The sequence below is a fragment of the Mustelus asterias genome, chromosome 1, assembly GCF_964213995.1.
Source record: "Mustelus asterias chromosome 1, sMusAst1.hap1.1, whole genome shotgun sequence".
In the NCBI taxonomy this organism is placed as follows: Eukaryota; Metazoa; Chordata; class Chondrichthyes; order Carcharhiniformes; family Triakidae; genus Mustelus; species Mustelus asterias.
This window is the reverse complement of record NC_135801.1, coordinates 4,237,095-4,258,831: the sequence shown is the minus strand read 5'-3', so window position 1 is coordinate 4,258,831 and position 21,737 is coordinate 4,237,095. Positions and strand designations below refer to the sequence as shown.

Here is a 21,737-nt window from a genome sequence, read left to right as displayed (position 1 = left end):
GAAGGTTTACCAGGCTGATTCCAGGGATGGTGGGACTGATGTATGAGGAGAGATTGACGAGGTTAGGATTATTTCGCTGGAGTTCAGACGAATGAGGGGGGATCTCATAGCGACTTATAAAATTCTAACAGGACTAGACAGGGTAGATGCAGGGAGGATGTTCCCGATGGTGGGGGAGTCCAGAACCAGGGGTCACAGTCTGAGGATTCAGGGTAGACCATTTAGGACGGAGATGAGGAGACATTTCTTCACCCAGAGTGTGGTGAGCCTGTGGAATTCATTACCACAGGAAGTAGTTGATGCCAAAACATTGAATGTATTCAAGAGGCGGCTGGATATAGCACTTGGGGCGAATGGGATCAAAGGTTATGGGGAGAAAGCAGGATTAGGCTATTGAGTTGGCCTTTATCGCGAGGGGGATAGAATATAAAAGCAGGGAGGTCTTGCTGCAACTGTACAAGGCACTGGTGAGGCCGCAACTGGAGTACTGTGTGCAGTTTTGGTCCCCTTATTTGCGAAAGGATATATTGGCCTTGGAGGGAGTGCAGAGAAGGTTCACCAGGTTGATACCGGAGATGAGGGGTGTAGCTTATGAGGAGAGATTAAACAGATTGGGTCTGTACTCGTTGGAGTTTAGAAGGATGAGGGGTGATCTTATAGAGACATATAAGATAATGAAGGGGCTGGATAGGGTAGAGGTGGAGAGATTCTTTCCACTTAGAAGGGAAACCAGAACTAGAGGGCACAGCCTCAAAATAAGGGGGGGCCGGTTCAGAACAGAGTTGAGGGGGAACTTCTTCTCTCAGAGGGTAGTGAATCTCTGGAATTCTCTACCCATTGAAGTGGTGGAGGCTACCTCATTGAATATGTTTAAATCACGGGTAGATAGTTTTCTGATCGATAAGGGAATTAGGGGTTATGGGGAGCAGGCGGGTAAGTGGAACTGATACGCTTCAGATCAGCCATGATCTTGTTGAATGGCGGGGCAGGCTCGAAGGGCCAGATGGCCTACTCCTGCTCCTATTTCTTATGTTCTTATGATCAGCCATGATGGTGATGAATGGCGGAGCAGGATCGAAGGGCCAAATGGCCTCCTCCTGCTCCTATCTTCTACGTTTCTATGTTTAACTCTTCCCCATAACCTTTCAATCTTTTCTCCCTCTCGTTTATCTGGCTTTCCCTTTAAAGCAGCTACATTGTTCACCTCAGCCACTCCCTGGGGTTGCATACTCAATATAGAACATAGAACAGTACAGCACAGAACAGGCCCTTCGGCCCTCGATGTTGTGCCGAGCTTTGTCCGAAACCAAGATCAAGCTATCCCACTCCCTGTCATTCTGGTGTGCCCCATGTGCCTATCGAATAACCGCTTGAAAGTTCCTAAAGTGTCCGACTCCACTATCACAGCAGGCAGTCCATTCCACACCCCAACCACTCTCTGAGTAAAGCACCTACCTCGGACATCCCTCCTATATCTCCCACCATGAACCTTATAGTTATGCCCCCTAGTAACAGCTACATCCACCCGAGGAAATAGTCTCTGAATGTCCACTCTATCTATCCCCCTCATCATCTCACAACCTCTAATAAGTCGCTCCTCATCCTCCCCCGCTCCAAAGAGAAAAGCCCTACCTCCCTCAACCTCTCCTCATAAGACCTACCCTCCAAACCAGGCAGCATCCTGGTAAATCTCCTTTGCACTCTTTCCAATGCTTCCATGTCCTTTTCATAGTGAGGTGACCAGAACTGCACACAACACTCCAAATGTGGTCTCACCAAGGTCCTGTACAGTTGCAGCATAACCCCACGGCTCTTAAACTCAAACCCCCTGTTAATAAACGCTAACACACTATAGGCCTTCTTCACGGCTCTATCCACTTGAGTGGCAACCTTCAGAGATCTGTGGATATGAACCCAAGATCTCTCTGTTCTTCCACATTCCTCAGAACCCTGCCGTTGATCCTGTAATCTGCATTCAAATTTGTGAATATTTAACATTCCTTATGGCTCCTGACCAGAATCAACGGTGCTTCTGAGCTCTCTAACCGTGCAGCAGTCTGAGAATCCCGTCGGGGTGTACAAGTCGGTCCCATAGAGTTACAAACATGAGCAATTTAAACAAATCCCAGGACGGTTGCAGCATGTCGGAGGCTTTTTGGTCTGTCATGTCTGTGCTAGCTCCTTGAAGGGGCAATTCACCTCGTGCCAGTGCCCTGGCCTTTCCCCAGGGCCCTATCAGTCATAGAATCTCCGCAGTGCAGAAGGAGGCCATTCAGCCCATCAAACCTGCACCGACAGCAATCCCAACCAGGCCCCATCCCCAAATTGTTTACCCTGACAATCCCCCGACACTAAGGGGCAATTTAGCATGGCCAATCCACCCAACCCACACATCTTTGGAGTGTGGGAGGAAACCGGAGCACGCAGAGGAAACCCACGCAGACACGGGGAGAATGTGCAGATTCTACACAGTCACCCAACGCTGGGATTACACCTGGGTCTCTGGCGCTGTGAAGCAGCGGTGCCAACCACTGTGCCACCATGTCATCCAATAATGCGTTACAAAACAAAATTAAGAGGGCATCATGCCCAGGAGTCATCATAGAATCATAGAAACCCTACAGTGCAGAAGGAGGCCATTCGGCCCATCAAGTCTGCACCAACCACAATCCCACCCAGGCCCTACCCCCATATCCCTACATATTTACCCGCTAATCCCTCTAACCTATGCATCTCAGGACACTAAGGGGCAATTCTTTAGCATGGCCAATCGACCGAACTCGCACATCTTTGGACTGTGGGAGGAAACCGGAGCTCCCGGAGGAAACCCACGCAGACATGGGGAGAACGTGCAAACTCCACACAGACAGCGACCCAAGCCGGGAATCGAACCCAGGTCCCTGGAGCTGTGAAGCAGCAGCGCTAACCACTGTGCTACCGTGCCGTCCAATATATCAATACCTATTGAACTTCATTATCGTTTTAAAGATCTCTCTTATCGAGTCAGCCTTAGTATTCTTTTTCCTGCAGAGTACGAGTCTCTGGCTGTTCATTGCTACCTGAATGCTATAGCCTCTCGCAAACCTTCTGCAGCTCCAGTGCCGCTATAGCCTTTCTCTAGCACGGAGACCAGAGCTGTCTACGGTGCTCATTCTACACAAGCTTAACACAACCTCCAGCCCATCACAGGCTCTGATCTGTGGAGGAGACAGTCTGACAACAATACCAACTCCCCCGATCAGTGTCTAACTCCGGAGACAGGGGGTGCGGGGCTGCATGAGTGAGGCAAGTTCGAACCTGGCCTGTGACATTCCACATCATTGACCAATCAGCTAGCACTCGTTTCTGGAAATACTCGTTTGCACGAGTTAGATAAACACACTCCTAAAGACAGTCATAGAGGTTCACAGCATGGGAACAGGTCCTTCAGCCCAACTTGTCCATGCCGCCCAGTTTTTACCACTAAACTCGTCCCATCTGACTGGGGTGGGGTGAGGGGTGGGGGACGGGGGGGGGGAGGGGGGTGGGGGTGCAGTAAGTCTGTTTGAAACACGCCTCCAATGAGGTTATTGAAAAGGGCTGGTGTTTTAAAGTGAGTCTTTCACCCCTATCAAGAGAGACTAAATACTCTGGGTCTGTATTCCTTGGAGTTTAGAAGATTGAGGGGTGACCTTATTCAAACATATCAGATTAGGGTCATCTGGACTCGAAACGTCAGCTCTTTTCTCTCCTTACAGATGCTGCCAGACCCGCTGAGATTTTCCAGCGTTTTCTCTTTTGGTTTCAGATTCCAGCATCCGCAGTAATTTGCTTTTATGTCAAATTAGGTGTCTAGATCACCAATAACCTGTCCTTGTCCCCCCCGTGCCGACACTATAGTTAAGAAAGCCCCACCAACGCCTCTACTTTCTCAGAAGACTAAGGAAATTTGGCATGTCAGCTACAACTCTCACCAACTTTTACAGATGCACCATAGAAAGCATCCTTTCTGGTTGTATCACAGCTTGGTCTGGAGCTCCTGCTCTGCCCAAGACCGCAAGGAACTACAAAAGGTCGTGAATGTAGCCCAATGCATCACGCAAACCAGCCTCCCATCCATTGACTCTGTCTACACTTCCCGCTGCCTCGGCAAAGCAGCCAGCATAATTAAGGACCCCACGCACCCCGGACATTCTCTCTTCCACCTTCTTCCATCGGGACAAAGATACAAAAGTCTGAGGTCACGTACCAACCGACTCAAGAACAGCTTCATCCCTGCTGCTGTCAGACTTTTGAATGGACCTACCTCGCATTAAGTTGATCTTTCTCTACACCCTAGCTATGACTGTAACACTACATTCTGCACTCTGTCATTTCTTTCTCTATGAACGGCATGCTCTGTCTGTATAGCGCGCAAGAAACAATACTTTTCACTGTATGTTAATACATGTGACAATAATAAATCAAATCAAATCAGACCTTGAGGGGGTTTGACCATATCGATGGTGAGATGTTTTCACTGGTGGGAAAGTCTTGTTGTTACCAAATATACCTGTTGGACTTTAACCTGGTGTTGTTAAACTTCTTACTGGGAAAGTCTTGAACAAGGAGACATCGCTACAAGATAAAGGGCCAGTCATTTAAAACTGAGGTGCGTAGAAATGTCTTCTCGCAGAGGATGGTGAGTCTCTGGAATTCTCTGCCCCAAAGGGTGCTGGAGGTTGGATCATTGGAAGTATCTAAAGTGGAGCTGGATAAATATTTGATAGATTGAGGAATGGACGGGGAAATGGCACGGAGAAGGAGCTGAGGCCGGCATAGATCAGCCATGATCGTATTGAATGACAGGACAGGCTTGAAGGGCCGAATGGCCACCTCCTGCTTCTATTTCTTACGTTGTGTGTTTTAGGAGACTTCCCATCTGAGCTGAGAGATCCTCACTGTGAATGATTCCATTTAGTCATCAGACTTAGGGCTGACTGTGATGGGCAAGGACAGTGGAAGAAATGATGCTGCCCACAGTCAAATAGCTCATTCTAGGTTCGCCGGCCATGTGGGTACGACACCAGGGTCTTGGATGTACATTCTCGCAAGCAACACGGGAGGAGGAGGAGGAGAGAGGAGAAAATGTGCCGAATGAGAGAAGAAAAAGTAACAGCAACATGAGTACAAGTGAATTTGGGATTGAATTTGCTGAATATTGTAGCGGAATTCCATAATTCGAGGTCTTGTAAAAGAATTAATCAAAGTGGGACTCATAGAATCCCCACAGTGCAGAAGGAGGCCATTCAGCCCATCAAGTCTGTACTGAACACAATCCCACCCAGGCCTATTCCCACAACCCCCCACATTTACCCTGCTAATCCCCCGACACTAGGGTCAATTTAGCGTGGCCAATCAACCTAACCCACACATCTTTGGACAGTGGGAGGAAACCCACACAGACACGGGGAGAATGTGCAAACTCCACACAGACAGTGACCCAAGCTGAGAATCGAACCTGGGTCCCTGGTGCTATGAGGCAGCAGTGCTGACCACCGTGCCACCGTGCCGCTCTCAATGGGGTGACTCTTGATTTCAACTCAGTAAAGGGAATGAGGGGAGAACAAAGTTTATTTATTAGTCACAAGTAGGCTTACATTAACACTGCAATGAAGTTACTGTGAAATTCCCCTAGTCGCCACACTCCGGCGCCTGTTCGGGTCAATGCACCCTAACCAGCACGTCTTTCAGAATGTGGGAGGAAACCGGAACACCCGGAGGAAACCCACACAGACACGGGGAGAATGTGCAAACTCCGCACAGACAGTGACCCAAACTGGGAATTGAACCCGGGTCCCTGGCACTGTGAAGTAGCAGCGTTAACCACTGTGCTACCGTGCCGCTCCAGAGGTGTGCGGGGAGGGACAGAAAGAATGAGAAATAAAGAATGAGAAACACAGCATCAGTGATAAAATAAAAACAGACGGAAATAGGAGGAAGGAGAGAGAGGGAGAGAAGAAAAAGACTGAAAGTGAGTGAGAGGAAATGTGTGCCAGTGGATGGATGTTGGATCAGGCAGAGACAGACAGTTCTGGATCGATAATTATCTGTATTTCTTCATGTGGTGGAAGACACGCCCCAGAGATGGCAGATGTTTGTAATCTTGGGCAGAGCCTGCCATTAGAGCGGGAGTTACTGAGGGGTAAAAAAGCCAGCTAATTCCTTGAAGGCAGTTTTCTCAATGCAGACCAGGGGGGGTTGTGCTCGAGATCAGAGGAACTGGGATTTCAGTAATTACAGAAGGGAACAGAATGGAGCCACTCATTAGGGAAGAGGCAGCGATGCTGCCTGGACTTTCCAAACACTTGGAAAAGTGTAGGGTTAATATGACCAAGTTTAAAGTTTATTTATTAGTGTCACAAGTAGGTTTACATTAACACTGCACTGAAGTCACTGTGAAAGTCCCCTAGTCGCCACACTCCGGTGCCTGTTCGGGTACACTGAGGGAGAATTTAGCACGGCCAATGCACCCTAACCAGCACGTCTTATGGACTGTGGGAGGAAACCGGAGCACCCGGGGGAAACCCATGCAGACACGGGGAGAATGTGCAGATTCCACACAGACAGTGACCGAAGCCAGGAATCGAACCTGGGTCCTTGGCGCTGTGAGGCAGCAGTGCTAACCACTGCGCCACCGTGCCGCCCCATGATGATGTTTATAGATTGGGTTTCTGTCCTCACCTGGGAAGAAGCCTGGTCTTTGAGAGACATTGCTGGGACGGTAGCACCCTCCAGAGGGAAGCGTACTGCAGTGCAGCCGGACTTGAAGGAAAGTCTGGGGGTCTTGATAGGCATGATGTGGAGATGCCGGCGTTGGACTGGGGTAAACACAGTAAGAAGTTTAACAACACCAGGTTAAAGTCCAACAGGTTTATTTGGTAGCAAAAGCCACACAAGCTTTCGGAGCTCTTAGCCCCTTCCTCAGGTGAGTGGGAATTCTGTTCACAAACAGAGCTTATAAAGACACAGACTCAATTTACATGAATAATGGTTGGAATGCGAATACTTACAACTAATCAAGTCTTTAAGAAACAAAACAATGGGAGTGGAGAGAGCATCAAGACAGGCTAAAAAGATGTGTATTGTCTCCAGACAAGACAGTCAGTGAAACTCTGCAGGTCCACGCAACTGTGGGAGTTACAAATAGTGTGACATGAACCCAATATCCCGGTTGAGGCCATCCTCATGTGTGCGGAACTTGGCTATCAGTTTCTGCTCAGCGACTCTGCGCTGTCGTGTGTCGCGAAGGCCGCCTTGGAGAACGCTTACCCAAATATCAGAGGCCGAATGCCCGTGACCGCTGAAGTGCTCCCCAACAGGAAGAGAACAGTCTTGCCTGGTGATTGTCGAGCGGTGTTCAGCGGTCACGGGCATTCGGCCTCTGATATTCGGGTAAGCGTTCTCCAAGGCGGCCTTCGCGACACACGACAGCGCAGAGTCGCTGAGCAGAAACTGATAGCCAAGTTCCGCACACACGAGGATGGCCTCAACCGGGATATTGGGTTCATGTCACACTATTTGTAACTCCCACAGTTGCGTGGACCTGCAGAGTTTCACTGGCTGTCTTGTCTGGAGACAATACACATCTTTTTAGCCTGTCTTGATGCTCTCTCCACTCCCATTGTTTTGTTTCTTAAAGACTTGATTAGTTGTAAGTATTCGCATTCCAACCATTATTCATGTAAATTGAGTCTGTGTCTTTATAAGCTCTGTTTGTGAACAGAATTCCCACTCACCTGAGGAAGGGGCTAAGAGCTCCGAAAGCTTGTGTGGCTTTTGCTACCAAATAAACCTGTTGGACTTTAACCTGGTGTTGTTAAACTTCTTACGGTCTTGATAGGGTCAGAATGGCAGCCTCTGGTATGGGGGGTTGAGGGGCTAGGCTGTGGGCCGGAGAGGACTGGGAGGGGGGATACCTGGGAAGGACCTCCAATTGGCACAAGGGGGCCCCCAAAAGAGACAGCCCACTCCCTTGCCTGGTCATCAGTTTGCCTTGATTCACTGTATGGCTGGGAAACTTGATGATGTGGAGATGCCGGCGTTGGACTGGGGTAAATACAGTAAGAGTTTTAACAACACTTGGGGAAACTTGATGCCAGCATCCCCTAATCTGGATAAAATCCTGGTGACCGGGGGGAGGGGCGGGGGGGAAGTCCTTCATTGGCCATTAATTGGACACTTAAAGGTCTCAATTGATTCATTGATGAACGGGTAGCCTGTTGCCTCCCCGGTGACTGGCAGCATTGTAATGGCAGGGGGCAGAGTGGGTATAGCTGCTGGGAACGATGCTTCTGGGATGTTACCCCCCAATCTCCCACTCCTCTCGTCTCTCGTGGGAAATGGGAGAGTGATAGAGTTGGTGGAGAGGAGAGGGGTGGGTGTGGGGGGGGCGGGAGTTGGTTGCTGCTGAGGGGATGCAGTGGGTCCATAAAATTCCAGTCAGAAATAGAATCATAGAATCCCTGCAGACCTGAGGCCGGAATTGAACCTGGGTCCCTGGCGCTATGAGGCAGCAGTGCCAACCACTGTGCCACCGTACTGCCCAAAATACAAATTGTAAAATCTATATTTAGAACATGTTTTTGGGAAAAGGATTGATAAGGAATGGTCCATTAGCTGAGGTAATGGGGTTTACAGGAACATGAGGAGACCATTCAGCCCCTTTTGCCTTACAGTCCGATCATAGCTGGCCTGTATTTTCACTACATATACTGACTTGATTTCAAAACCCTTATTCGACAAAAATTTTTGTCAATCTCGGTTCTGAATTTTTTTGAATAACCTCAGCAGTTTTGACGGGAGACTGTTCCTGAATTTCCCAGGGGCACGTCTCCCAAACGAGCCCAGAAGCAAGAACCAGGTCAGAAAAAGAAAGTTGAAGTGAAACAGGAAGAGGAAAGGGTCACTGCCCTCGAGAAAGAGACAGCTCTGAATCAACCATTCAAAATGCTGACGTGTTGGTCACGTTACTCTTTTACTGCAACCTTTGTACTTTTCAGCTCAGTTAATTGAATAAATCCCATCAAACAAAGTGACTGGAGAGAGGAAGACATTAACAATAGCGTCCATTCCTGCAGCACATTTCATAGAATCCCTACAGTGCAGGAGGAGGCCATTCGGCCCATCGAGTCTGCACCGACCACAATCCCACCCAGCCCCTATCCCTGTAACCTCATGCATTTATCCTAGCGAGTCCCCCTGACACTAAGGGGCAATTTCACACGGCCAATCCACCCAACCCGCACATCTTTGGAGTGTGGGTGGAAACCGGAGCGCCCGGAGGAAACCCACGCAGACACGGGGAGAACGTGCAGACTCCGCACAGACAGTGACCCAAGCTGGGAATCGAACCTGGGTCCCTGGCGCTGTGAGGCAGCAGTGCTAACCCACTGTGCCACCGCGCCACCCTAACAATGTGAAATCTCCCAGAGTGCTTCACAAGAGTGTTATCAAATTACATTAGGAGATATTGGAACAGATGGTAGACAGCTTCGTCAAAGGGGAGGGGGGGTGGGTTTCAAGGAGCATGTTAAAGCGGAGAGAGATAGAGGTGGAGACGAGGGCAGCTTTAGTGTGAGTATTGTGTACAATGTCGCTACGCTACCAGAAGGATGTGGAGGCTTTGGAGAGGGTACAGAAGAGGTTCACCAGGATGTTGCCTGGTATGGAGGGCATTAGCTATGAGGAGAGGTTGGATAAACTCGGTTTGTTCTCACTGGAACGACGGAGGTTGAGGGGTGACCTGATAGAAGTCTACAAGATTATGAGTGGCATGGACAGAGCGGATAGTCAGATGCTCTTTCCTAGGGTAGAAAAGTCAAGTACTCGGGGACATAGGTTTAAGGTGCGTGGGGAAAAGTTTAGAGGAGATGTGCGAGGCAAGCTTTTTACACAGAGGGTAGTGAATGTCTGGAACGCACTGCCCGGGGAGGGGGTGGGAGCAGGTACGATAGCGGCATTTAAGGGGCAACTAGACGAATACATGAATAGGATGGGAATGGAAGGATACGGACTCTGTAAGTGCATACGGTTTTAGTTTAGGCAGGCATCATGATCGGTGCAGGCTTGAAGGACCATAGAACCATGGAAAATTACAGTTCAGAAACAGGCCTTTTGGCCCTTCTTGTCTGTGCCGAACCATTTTATGCCTAGTCCCACTGACCTGCACTTGGACCATATCCCTCCACACCCCTCTCATCCATGAACCCGTCCAAGTTTTTCTTAAATGTTAAAAGTGACCCCGCATTTACCACTTTATCCGGCAGCTCATTCCACACTCCCACCACTCTGCGTGAAGAAGCCCCCCCCCTAATATTCCCTTTAAATTTTTCTCCTTTCACCCTTAACCCATGCCCTCTGGTTTTTTTCTCCCCTAGCCTCAGTGGAAAAAGCCTGCTTGCATTCACTCTATCTATACCCATCAAAATCTTATACACCTCTATCAACTCTCCCCTCATTCTTCTACGCTCCAGGGAATAAAGTCCCAACCTATTCAATCTCTCTCTGTAACTCAGCTTCTCAAGAAGGTTAAGAGGTGACTTAATAGAGGCATACAAGATGATCAGAGGATTAGATAGGGTAGATAGTGAGAGCCTTTTTCCTCGGATGGTGATGGCTAACACGAGGGGACATAGCTTTAAACTGAGGGATGATAGATATAGGACAGATGTTAGAGGTAGGTTCTTTACTCCGAGAGTTGTAAGGGCGTGGAATGCCCTGCCTGCAGCAGTAGTGAACTCGTCAACATTAAGAGCATTCAAATGGTTATTGGATAAACATATGGATGATATTGGAATAGTGTAGATTAGAGGGGCTTTAGATTGGTTTCACTGGTCGGCGCATCATCGAGGACCAAAGGGCCTGTACTGCGATGTAGTGTTCTATGTTTTATGTTCTATGTCCCGGCGACATCCTTGTGAACAGGCCGAAGGGCCTGTTCCTGTGCTGTACTGTTCTTTGTTCTTTTTGTTCTTTAGGGAGAGGATTCCAGAGCGCGGGTCCCTGCAGGTAGCTGAGCTACCATTTCAGATCATCAATAGTGTGTTAGGTGCATTAACTGTTTCACCCGGACGATAATAAACATCATCTGTACGGAACCACCAAGAGTTGGAAGTAGCAGCTGGTACGAAGGGCATTCTAGGCTTTTCCTTGATATTTATAAAACTGCGGTTCTGCCACAGTTTTGGTGAAAAGGGACAAGGGTCACTCACCGTGGAGGCTGATGATCTTTTCCTTAAGCGTTCCTCTAAACTGGCCCTCCTTTCAAGCACTCTGTGAGATCCAAATTCTTTACCGAACGACAGGCTATGAATCTCTTCAATGGCTTGCTTTTGCCTGTCTCGAACACTGCCTGGAGGAGACACCTAAATGAGAAAACAAAACTGGGTATGAATCCTCAGCACCCATCAAATTGTGGGGAGACAGTGGTGTAGTGGCATTGTCACTGATTTGATTTATTATTGTCACATGTATTAACATACAGTGAAAAGTATTGTTTCTTGTGCGCTATACAGACAAAGCATACCGTTCATAGAGAAGGAAAGGAGAGAGTGCAGAATGTAGTGTTACAGTCATAGCTAGGATGTAGAGAAAGATCAACTTAACATAAGGTAGGTCCATTCAAAAGTCTGACAGCAGAAGGGAAGAAGCTGTTCTTGAGTCGGTTGGTACGTGACCTCAGACTTTTGCATCTTTATATCTAGGTTAATAATCCAGAAGCCCAGGCCTGGGGACAAGTGTTCGAATCCCAGCAAGGCAGCTGTGGAACTAAAGTTCAATTCAGAATCTGGAATTGAAAAGTTAATCTCAGTAATGGAGACCCTTTAACCATGGCTGTAAAAACCCACCTGCTGCCCTTACCTGTGACTCCAGACCCACACAGCGATGTGGTTGTCTCTTAACTGCCCTCTGAAATGGCAATGCTCACCACTTGGTTCAAGGACAATTAGGGATAAGCAACAAATTTAAAATAAAAGCTCACACAGCACCTAAGGAAGCTACTGGGTCCACCCTGGGCTATCCAATTAGTCCCACTCCTCCATAACCCTGTCATTCCTTTCCAAGAATTTATCCAATTCCCGTTTGAAAGTTCCAATCTTCCATCACCCTTTGGCAGTGCCTTGCAGATCACACCGGCTTTAAACAAAGCTTCTTCATTGTCTCTTTGTTCCCTTGTCAATTGTGATTAATTTTTCCCCTCAGAGTGAAAAAAATAGAAAGGCAAATGATCTCAATGGAAAGCCGATTCAGAATGTGTCTGGGCAGAGGGATCTGGGTGTCGTTGTTCATGAGTTGCAGGTACAGCGTGTAATGAAAAGGGTAAATGGGAATGTTGGCATTTATTGCAAAGGGACTGGAGTATAAAAATAGAGAAGTGTTGTTGCGATTGTAGAGGGTGTTGCTGAGCCCACACCTGGAGCATTGTGTCCAGTTTTGATCTCCCTATTTCATAGAAATTCATAGAAACCCTACAGTACAGAAAGAGGCCATTCGGCCCATCGAGTCTGCACCGACCACAATCCCACCCAGGCCCTATCCCTATATCCCTACATATTTTACTCACTAATCCCTCTACCCTACGCATCTCAGGACACTAAGGGGCAATTTTTTTTTAAGCATGGCCAATCAACCTAACCCACACATCTTTGGACTGTGGGAGGAAACCGGAGCACCCGGAGGAAACCCACGCAGACACGAAGAGATTTGAGGAAGGATGTGGTGGAATTGGAGGCAGTTCAGAGGAGCTTCACCAGGTTGATTCCGGGGATGAAAGGGTTGACCTATGAGGAGAGATTAAACAGTTTGGGTTTGTACTCGCTGGAGTTTAGAAAGATGAGAGGGGATATGAATGAGGGATATAAAATTTTAAAAGGGATTGATAGAGTAATTGTAGACCAAATGCTTCCTCTCATGGGGCAATCTCGAACAAGAGGTCACAGGTATGGGTGGCAGATTTAAAACTGAGATGAGAAGGAATCCCTTCTCGCAGAGGGTGGTGAATTTCTGGAACTCGCTGCCCCATCGGAGTCTGAATTGTTGAATGGTTTCAAGGAGATAGATATATTTCTAATTTTAAAAAACGGTTAACAAACGGGCTTCCTGTAATGCTTGCGATTTCATTCTTTATATTGTAACACACACGTTGCTGACAAACGGTTTATCAATTCATTTCATTCTTGGGGAACAAACGTGAAATGGAAATCCTGAACAATTGAATGCAGCAACGTCTAAGCAGAAGTCAAATGGCGATGAGGAGCTAAAGGTTCCACCTGTTTCTCTCAGTTCTTCCTCTACACCGGGGCATGTCCCAGGCAGCCGAACAGGAGGCGCCAAGAAGAGGAATTTTAGTTAGGCAGCGAGTGATCTGGAAGGCGCTGCCTGATAGGGCGGCGGAAGCAGATTCAAGAGGATCTTTCAGAAGAGAACTGGAAACAAACAAGTTTGCTGAAGACACCACCATAATGGGTCGGATCTCAAACAATGACGAGACACAGTACAGGAATGAGGTAGAGAATCTGATGAACTGGTGCAGCAACAATAATCTCTCCCTCAATGTCAACAAAACGAAGGAGATAGTCATTGACTTCAGGAAGCGTAGAGGAGAGCATGCCCCTGTCTACATCAACGGGGACGAAGTAGAAATGGTCGAGAGCTTTAAGTTTTTAGGTGTCCAGATCACCAACAACCTGTCCTGGTCCCCCCATGCTGACACTCTAGTTAAGAAAGCCTCTACTTTCTGAGAAGACTAAGGAAATTTGGCATGTCAGCTACGACACTCACCAACTTTTACAGATGCACCATAGAAAGCATTCTTTCTGGTTGTATCACAGCTTGGTATGGCTCCTGCTCTGCCCAAGACCACAAGGAATTACAAAAGATCGTGAATGTAGCCCAATCCATCACGCAAACCAGCCTCCCATCCATTGACACTGTCTACACTTCCCACTGCCTCGGCAAAGCAGCCAGCATAATTAAGGACACCACACTCCTCGGACATTCTCTCTTCCACCTTCTTCCGTCAGGAAAAAGATACAAAAGTCTAAGGATACGTACCAACCGACTCAAGAACAGCTTCTTGCCTGCTGCCATCAGATTTTTGAATGAATCACAGAATCATACAGTGCAGAAGAAGGCCATTCGGCCCATTGAGTCTGCACCGACCACATTCCCATCCAGGCCCTATCCCCATAATCCCATGCATTTACCCTAGCCGGTTCCCCCTGACACTAAGGGGGAATTTAGCACGGCCAATCCACCTAACCCACACATCTTTGGACTGTGGGAGGAACACCGGAGCACCCGGAGGAAATCCACACAGACACGGGGAGAACGTACAAACTCCACACAGACAGTGACCCGAGCCAGGAATCGAACCCAGGTCCCTGGTGTTGTAAGGCAGCAGTGCTAAACACTGTGCCATCCTACCTCGTATTAAGTTGATCTTTCTCTACACCCTAGCTATGACTGTAACACTACATTCTGCACTCTCCTTTGCTTCTCTATGAACGGTATGCTTTGTCTGTATAGCGCACAAGGAACAATACTTTTCACTATGTTAATACATGTGACAATAATAAATCGAATCAAATCAAAATGCTTTGTGTTTTGAGGAACAGAACAGGGACTAATTGGACAGTTTTCAAAGAGCAGGGACAGGTGTGATGGCCCGAATGGCCTCGCCGTGTGCTGAATGATTTTATGACTCTGACTGTGGAATGTAAAGAGGTGGAGATGCCGGCGTTGGACTGGGGTGAACTCAGTAAGAGTTTTAACAACATCAGGTTAAAGTCCAACAGGTTTATTTGGTAGCAAATACCATAAGCTTTCGGAGCGCTGCTCCTTCGTCAGATGGAGTGGAAATATTTCTACTCCATCTGACGAAGGAGCAGCGCTCCGAAAGCTTATGGTATTTGCTACCAAATAAACCTGTTGGACTTTAACCTGATGTTGTTAAAACTCTTACTGTGTGGAATGTAAAGGCAGGAACTGAGCTGATGAAAGAGTGCTCACACTGCCACCTAGTGAGTGGTAACGGAAGTGTTTCGCATCGACAGTAACACAGGGATGGAAGGTGTTAACAACTGCAAACACAAAGTGTTTGTATTGTCACAAATGATGACAATGCATATAGTTGATATAAATTTGATTATGTAGCTGCACTTAAATTATTTCTCTATTGAAGACTGCATTAACTTTTTCTTAGCACCATGTACAGCAGAAAGCTGTGGGATCTAAGATCAAAGATTTGTGTTCAAAAGTGTTCGCTAACATCATCTCTTGAATGGTCTGACTCTGATATCCTGTCCCCTCCTGCGAGAGAGACTCTGCTCACCTCACACCACAGGGTGGAATTTTCTATTCTATCCAATCCTTATCTTAAACAGTCAGTGAGATCATACATAAGACGTTGAGGCAGAAATAGGCCATTCAGCCCATCAAGTCTGCTGCACCATTCAGAGATCATGGCTGATCTGATCATCCTGAACTCCACTTTCCCGCCATATCCCCGTAATCCTCGATTCCCTTACTGAGTAAAAATCTGCCTGTCTCAGCCTTGAACATAATGACAAAACTGGCTTGGGCACAGAAAGCAGAGAGTAGCAGTGGAAGGGTACTGTTCTAATTGGAGGTCTGTGACAAGCGGTGTTCCACAAGGATCAGTGCAGGGGCCTCTGTAACGTATATAAATGATTTGGAGGAAAATGTAGGTGGTATGATGAGGAAATTTGCAGATGATACAATAATTGGGGGAGTAGCGGATAGTGAGGAGGGTTGTCAGAGGATACAGCAGGATGTAAATCAGCTGGAGACCTGGGCCAAAAGAAGGCAGATGGAATTTAATCTGGACAAAGTAAGGTGATGTGATTTGGAAGGTCTACTGCAGAAGGAAAGTATACAGTAAATGGTGGAGCCCTTAGAAATATTAGCATACAGAGGCGTGCAGATCCACAGTTCCCTGAAGGTGGCAACTCAGGTGGTCACGAAGGTGTATGGCATGCTGCCCTTCATCGATCAGGGTGTTGAGTATAGGAATTGGAAAATCATGTTGCAGCTGTATAAGACTTTGGTTAGGCCGCATTTGGAGTGTTGTGTACAATTCTGGTCGCCACTCTACCGGAAGGATGTTGATGCATTGGAAAGGGTGCAGAAGAGATCTACCAGGATGTTGCCTGGTTTGGAGGGTATGGACTATGAAGAAAGGTTGAACAAACTTGGATTGTTTTCCTTGGAGCGTCGGAGGATGAGGGGGGACCTGATAGAGGTTTACAAGATTATGACAGGCTTGGATAGAGTGGAGAGTCAGAGTCTTTTTCCCAGGGTCAAAAGGTCAATTACTCAGGGGGGCAAAGTTTAAAAGAGATCCAAGGGGCAAGTTTTCCACACGGAGGGTGGTGAATGCCTGGAATGCGCTGCTGGAGGAAGTGGTGGAAGCAGATTCTATAACAACGTTCAAGAGGCATCTGGATAGATACATGAATTGGCAGCGAATAGAGGGATATGGACCAGGTAGAGGCAAGAAAATATTATATTAGAGAGGCATCTGTGTGGGCACAGACTTGGTGGGCCGAAGGGCCTGTTCCTGTGCTGTACTGTTCTTTATTCTTTGTCTATCTTTCCTTAGATAAGATCATCTCTTAATCTTCAACATTTCAAAACTGATGCATTCTTTGATTTGCCATGCAATTTCAACAATACACTTTTAATAAAATAGTTTCAAGGTAGATTATTTGAACCAATCCTCCTCACCACAGGTGAAAACCCACCAGGATGTTCTTTACAGGTGGAGAGGCCTGGAGTGCTGAGGTCATGAGGTCCCTGAAGACAGCCATAAAGCAGCAGATGCAGTTAATTAGAATTGTCTTTGCCGCTTTGTTAAACGTCTGAAGCTCCTCCACCAGCTGGCCATTCAGCGCTTCGTAGTCTTTCTTTGCCTCGTTCAGTTCCTCCGCTGCCCTTTTGTCCCTCACGCTTTCCGACTGCTTGAGGCAGCTGACATAATCAAGCAACTTGTCGTAGCGTTTCTGTATGAGTTTCTGAGGAGCTGAAAAGAGGAGCTGCAATGTACCAAGTGGCACCACAGCCAGCCTTTCCAAATGGTCTTTCTGCAATGAAAACAGAAGGTGGGATAAGGTGTTAGCCTCAACATAGGTGCAAGCAGATGCTCTGCCCTACAATGGCTCCCAGTCTGGCAAGAGTCATTGAATTCCTACAGTGCACAAGGAGGCCATTCGGCCCATCAGATCTGCACTGACTCCCTGACAGAGAATCTTACCCAGGCCCACCTCTCTCAACCCATTCCCGTAATCCTGCCCATTTACCCTGCTAGCCCCCGTGACCTGCACATCTTTTGGACACTAAGGGGCAATTTAGTACGGCCAATCCACCTAACCTGGACATCGTGGACCTCACACTTTAATGTGCATCTTGTATTAAAAGTCTCCTTCTCCTGATCTCTGTGACCTCTTCCAGCCCCTACAACCCTCCCTATCTCTGTAACCTCCTCCAGCCCCAAAACACTCTCTGTGCTCTTCCAGTTCCTGCCTATTGCACGATCCGCGATTTCCATCGATCTATCACTAGCGTGGTGCCTTCAGCCGCCTGGGCCATAAACTCTGGAATTCTCTCCGTAAACCTCACCACTCTCAATCTTGCTCCTTCTTCAGAACACTTCTTAAAATCTAATTTTTTGACAAGTTTTTTCTCACTGTCTGATGATGTTCCTGTGCCACATTGTACTGTCTGAAAGACAGGGGGCGCAATTCTCCCCAAATAACTAAGTGTCCAACAGGCTGCAAAATGGGAGATTTTTCCTGCCCACTTTTTGGGCGTACTTAGTTTCATGAATCTCTGACACTCTGTCTATCGCAGAGTGCCTCAGAGAGGTTCATGACGGTAGTGAGGAGTGGGGTGGGGGGCTATTCCCGCCTGAGAGGCCGGCAGCACAGTGCTGAGCAGGCCACTCTGCATGTGCTAACCTGTCAGTGGGGAGATCGGCGCATGTCCATTGCACCACCGCCGCCCCCCACCCCCCGCCCCAAATGCCGGCCTCCTGATCGCTGGCCGCCTGACATCCCCATCCTGCCCCACCAAGATCACTGGCTTGAGAAAGTGGCAGTGAGCTGCCTTCTTGAATCGCTGCAATCCCTGCGGTGTAGGTACACCCACAGTGCTGTTAGGGAGGGAGCTCCAGGAATTCGACCGTGAAGGAACGGTGATATATTTCCAAGTCAGGATGGGGAGTGACTCAGAGGGGGTGTACAGGTGGTGAGTGACGCAGAGGGGGTGTACAGGTGGTGAGTGACGCAGAGGGGGTGTACAGGTGGTGAGTGACGCAGAGGGGGTGTACAGGTGGTGAGTGACGCAGAGGGGGTGTACAGGTGGTGAGTGACGCAGAGGGGGTGTACAGGTGGTGAGTGACTCAGAGGGGGTGTACAGGTGGCAGTGTTAATTGTGTTTTAATTAGATGCAGATGGTGGATATTAACTTGGGATTCACTTGAACTTCGATAAATAGGCACAAAAAACCCTCTGGTTGTTGGCTGAAGTTGTGTATTCCTGTATGTGTATAAGTTGTGTATTCCTGTATGCGTATAAGTTGTGTATGCCTGTATGTGTACCTCTGTCAATGAATATAGAAGTGCGTAAGGATTGGCTCCAGTTAAAATCCTTCACCAACTGGCTTTCTGAATAGAACAGTGGTGTTCCCAGGTATCTGCTGCCCTTGTCCTTCTAGGTACTACAGGTCGTGGGTTTGGGAGGTGCTGTTGCAGGAATCTTGGTGAATTGCTGCAGTGCATCTTGCAGATGGTACACACGGCTGGCACTGTGTGTCGATGTTAGAGGGAGTGTATGTTTGTGGATGGGGTGCCGATCAAAGGGGGTTGCTTTGTCCTGGATGGTATCGAGCTTCTTGAGTGTTGTTGGAGCTGCACCCATCCAGGCAAGTGGAGAGTATTCCATCACACTCCTGACTTTTTGTTCAGTTATGGGACATGGGCATCGCTGGCTGGGCCAGCATTTATTGCCCATCCCTAGTTGCCCTTGAGGGGCAGTCAACCACATTGCTGTGGCTCTGGAGTCACATGTAGGCCAGACCGGGTAAGGACGGCGGATTTCCTTCCCTAAAGGACATTAGTGAACCAGATGGGTTTTTCCGACAATCGACAATGATTTCAGGATCATCAGATTCTTAATTCCAGATATTTTTTATTGAATTCCAATTCCACCATCTGCCGTGGCGGGATTCGAACCCCGGTCCCCAAAACATTAGCTGAGTTTCTGGATTAATAGTCTATCGACAATGGTTTCCTGGTCATCAGTATATTCTTAGTTTAAGACATGTGCCTTGTAGATGATGGACAGGCTTTGGGGAGTCAGGGGGTGAGATATTCGCTGTAGGATTCCCAGCCTCTGACTTGCTTTTGTTGCCATGGTGTTGGAAGTATTTTAAAACTTCCACAAATCAGCAATCTCATCCACTCCCAGTCTTCTCTTTTGCAGCTTATGTAATAACTCCCCATGTTACAGCATGGTGGCACAGTGGTTAGCACTGCTGCCTCACAGCGCCAAGGACCCAGGTTTGATTCCCGGCTTGGGTCACTGTCTGTGCGGAGTTTGCACATTCTCCCCGTGTCCTCGTGGGTTTCCTCCGGGTGCTCCGGTTTCCTCCCACAGTCTGAAAGACGTGCTGGTTAGGTGGATTGGCCATGCTAAATTCTCCCTCAGTGTACCCCAACAGGCACCGGAGTGTGGCGACTGGGGGATTTTCACAGTGACTTCATTACAGTGTTAATGTAAACCTACTTGCGACACTAATTTAAAAAAATTTAAACAATTCATCCATCATTCAGAATTCCCTCTGATCATTTCCTTTTAACACCTGGAACAGAGGTTGGTTGAAGCCCTCCTGAAATTGGGGACTGTACTTTACATTAGGAGTCGAGAGTGCTTTGCTCGGGAAGGGGTGAGTAGAGGAAAAAGCAACATGAGAAGGCCATTCAGCCCCTTGAGCCTGCTCTGGCTTCAATGTGATCACGACAGACTGAGGGAGCGTAATAATCCGCAGTTGCTCTGTTCTGCATCTGATCTTGTTATTATTGACACTGAATTGATTGGGGATATTCTTCCACCTTCAACTGGTCACCTAGATAAACACAACCATTTATGGAAAATAGCAGACATTCTCCCAAAGAGGTTTGGTACAAAACGGCCCATAGACTGCTCAGAGAAACAGGCCACACTGGCATAGGTTCATAGAATCCATAGAATCTCTACAGTGCAGAAGGAGGCCATTCAGCCCATTGAGTCTGCACCGACCACAATCCCACCCAGGCCCTATCCCCATAACCCTGCATATTTACCCCGCTGATCCCCTGACACTAAGGGGCAATTTATCATGGCCAATCAACCTAATCTGCACATCTTTGGACTATGGGAGGAAACTGGAGCACCCAGAGGAAACCCACACAGACATGGGGAGAATGTGCAGACTCCACACAGACAATGACCCAAGCCGGGATCGAACCCAGGTCCCTGGCGCTGTGAGGCAGCAGTGCTAACCACTGTGCCACCGTGCCGCCCGTCGCAAGCCACCTTTGGGTTATTCCGTGTGGTTTTATCGCATGACCCCCTACCTCCAAACAAATTATGCACCCAAAGAGCTTTCTCTCTCACTGCGAATATTTTGATAACTTTTCAAAACAAACTGTTTCACATAGAAACATAGAAGATAGGAGCAGGAGGAGGCCATTCGGCCCTTCGAGCCTGCTCCCTCATTCATCACCATCATGGCTGATCGTCCAACTCAATAGCCTAATCCTGCTTTCTCCCCATAACCTTTGATCCCATTCACTCCGAGTGCGATATCCAGCCGCCTCTTGAATACATTCAATGTTTTGGCATCAACTACTTCCTGTGGTAATGAATTCCACAGGCTCACCACTCTTTGGGTGAAGAAATGTCTCCTCACCTCCGTCCTAAATGGTCTACCCCGAATCCTCAGACTGTGACCCCTGGTTATGGACTCCCCCCACCATCGGGAACATCCTCCCTGCATCTACCCTGTCTAGTCCTGTTAGAATTTTATAAGTCTCTATGAGATCCCCCCTCATTTGTCTGAACTCCAGTGAAAACAATCCTAACCTAGTCAATCTCTCCTCATACATCAGTCCCACCATCCCCCGGAATCAGCCTGGTAAACCTTCGCTGCACTCCCTCGAGAGCAAGAACATCCTTCCTCAGAAAAGGAGACCAAAACTGCACACAATACTCTGGGTGTGGCCTCACCAAGGCCCTGTATAATTGCAACAACACATCCCTGCTCCTGTACTCGAAACCTCTCGCAATGAAGGCCAACATACCATTTGCCTTCTTTACCGCCTGCTGTACCTGCATGCTTACCTTCAGTGACTGGTGCACAAGGACACCCAGGTCCCGCTGCACACTCCCCTCTCCCAATTTACAGCCATCAAGTGATGAAAAAGAAACACATTTTTTGTAAAGCCCCTTGGAATTGTGTCCCGGGTTTTGATCCCATAAGACCATAAGACATAGGAGCGGAAGTAAGGCCATTCGGCCCATCGGGTCCACTCCACCATTCAATCATGGTTGATTTCAACTCCATTTACCCGCTCTCTCCCCATAGCCCTTAATTCCTCGAGAAATCAAGAATTTATCAATTTCTGTCTTGAAGACGATAAGACCAGTGTTGTCAAGGAG

General features: G+C 48.0%; 1 protein-coding gene across 2 annotated transcripts in view; it reads right to left on the bottom strand.

The window, feature by feature from the left end:
• arhgef38 (Rho guanine nucleotide exchange factor (GEF) 38) overlaps positions 1-21,737 on the bottom strand; it is a 97,520-nt gene that overhangs the window by 22,727 nt on the left and 53,056 nt on the right. For both annotated transcript variants that reach the window (XR_013496644.1, XM_078206746.1), the window contains exons 10-11: positions 16,785-17,123; positions 11,232-11,384 (exon numbers count right to left, since the gene is read on the bottom strand). Coding sequence is in view for 1 of the 2 variants with exons in the window: in XM_078206746.1 (XP_078062872.1) it covers positions 11,232-11,384; positions 16,785-17,123 (492 nt within the window). In the remaining variant the exon portion in view is untranslated. The remainder of the gene's footprint in view (positions 1-11,231; positions 11,385-16,784; positions 17,124-21,737) is intronic.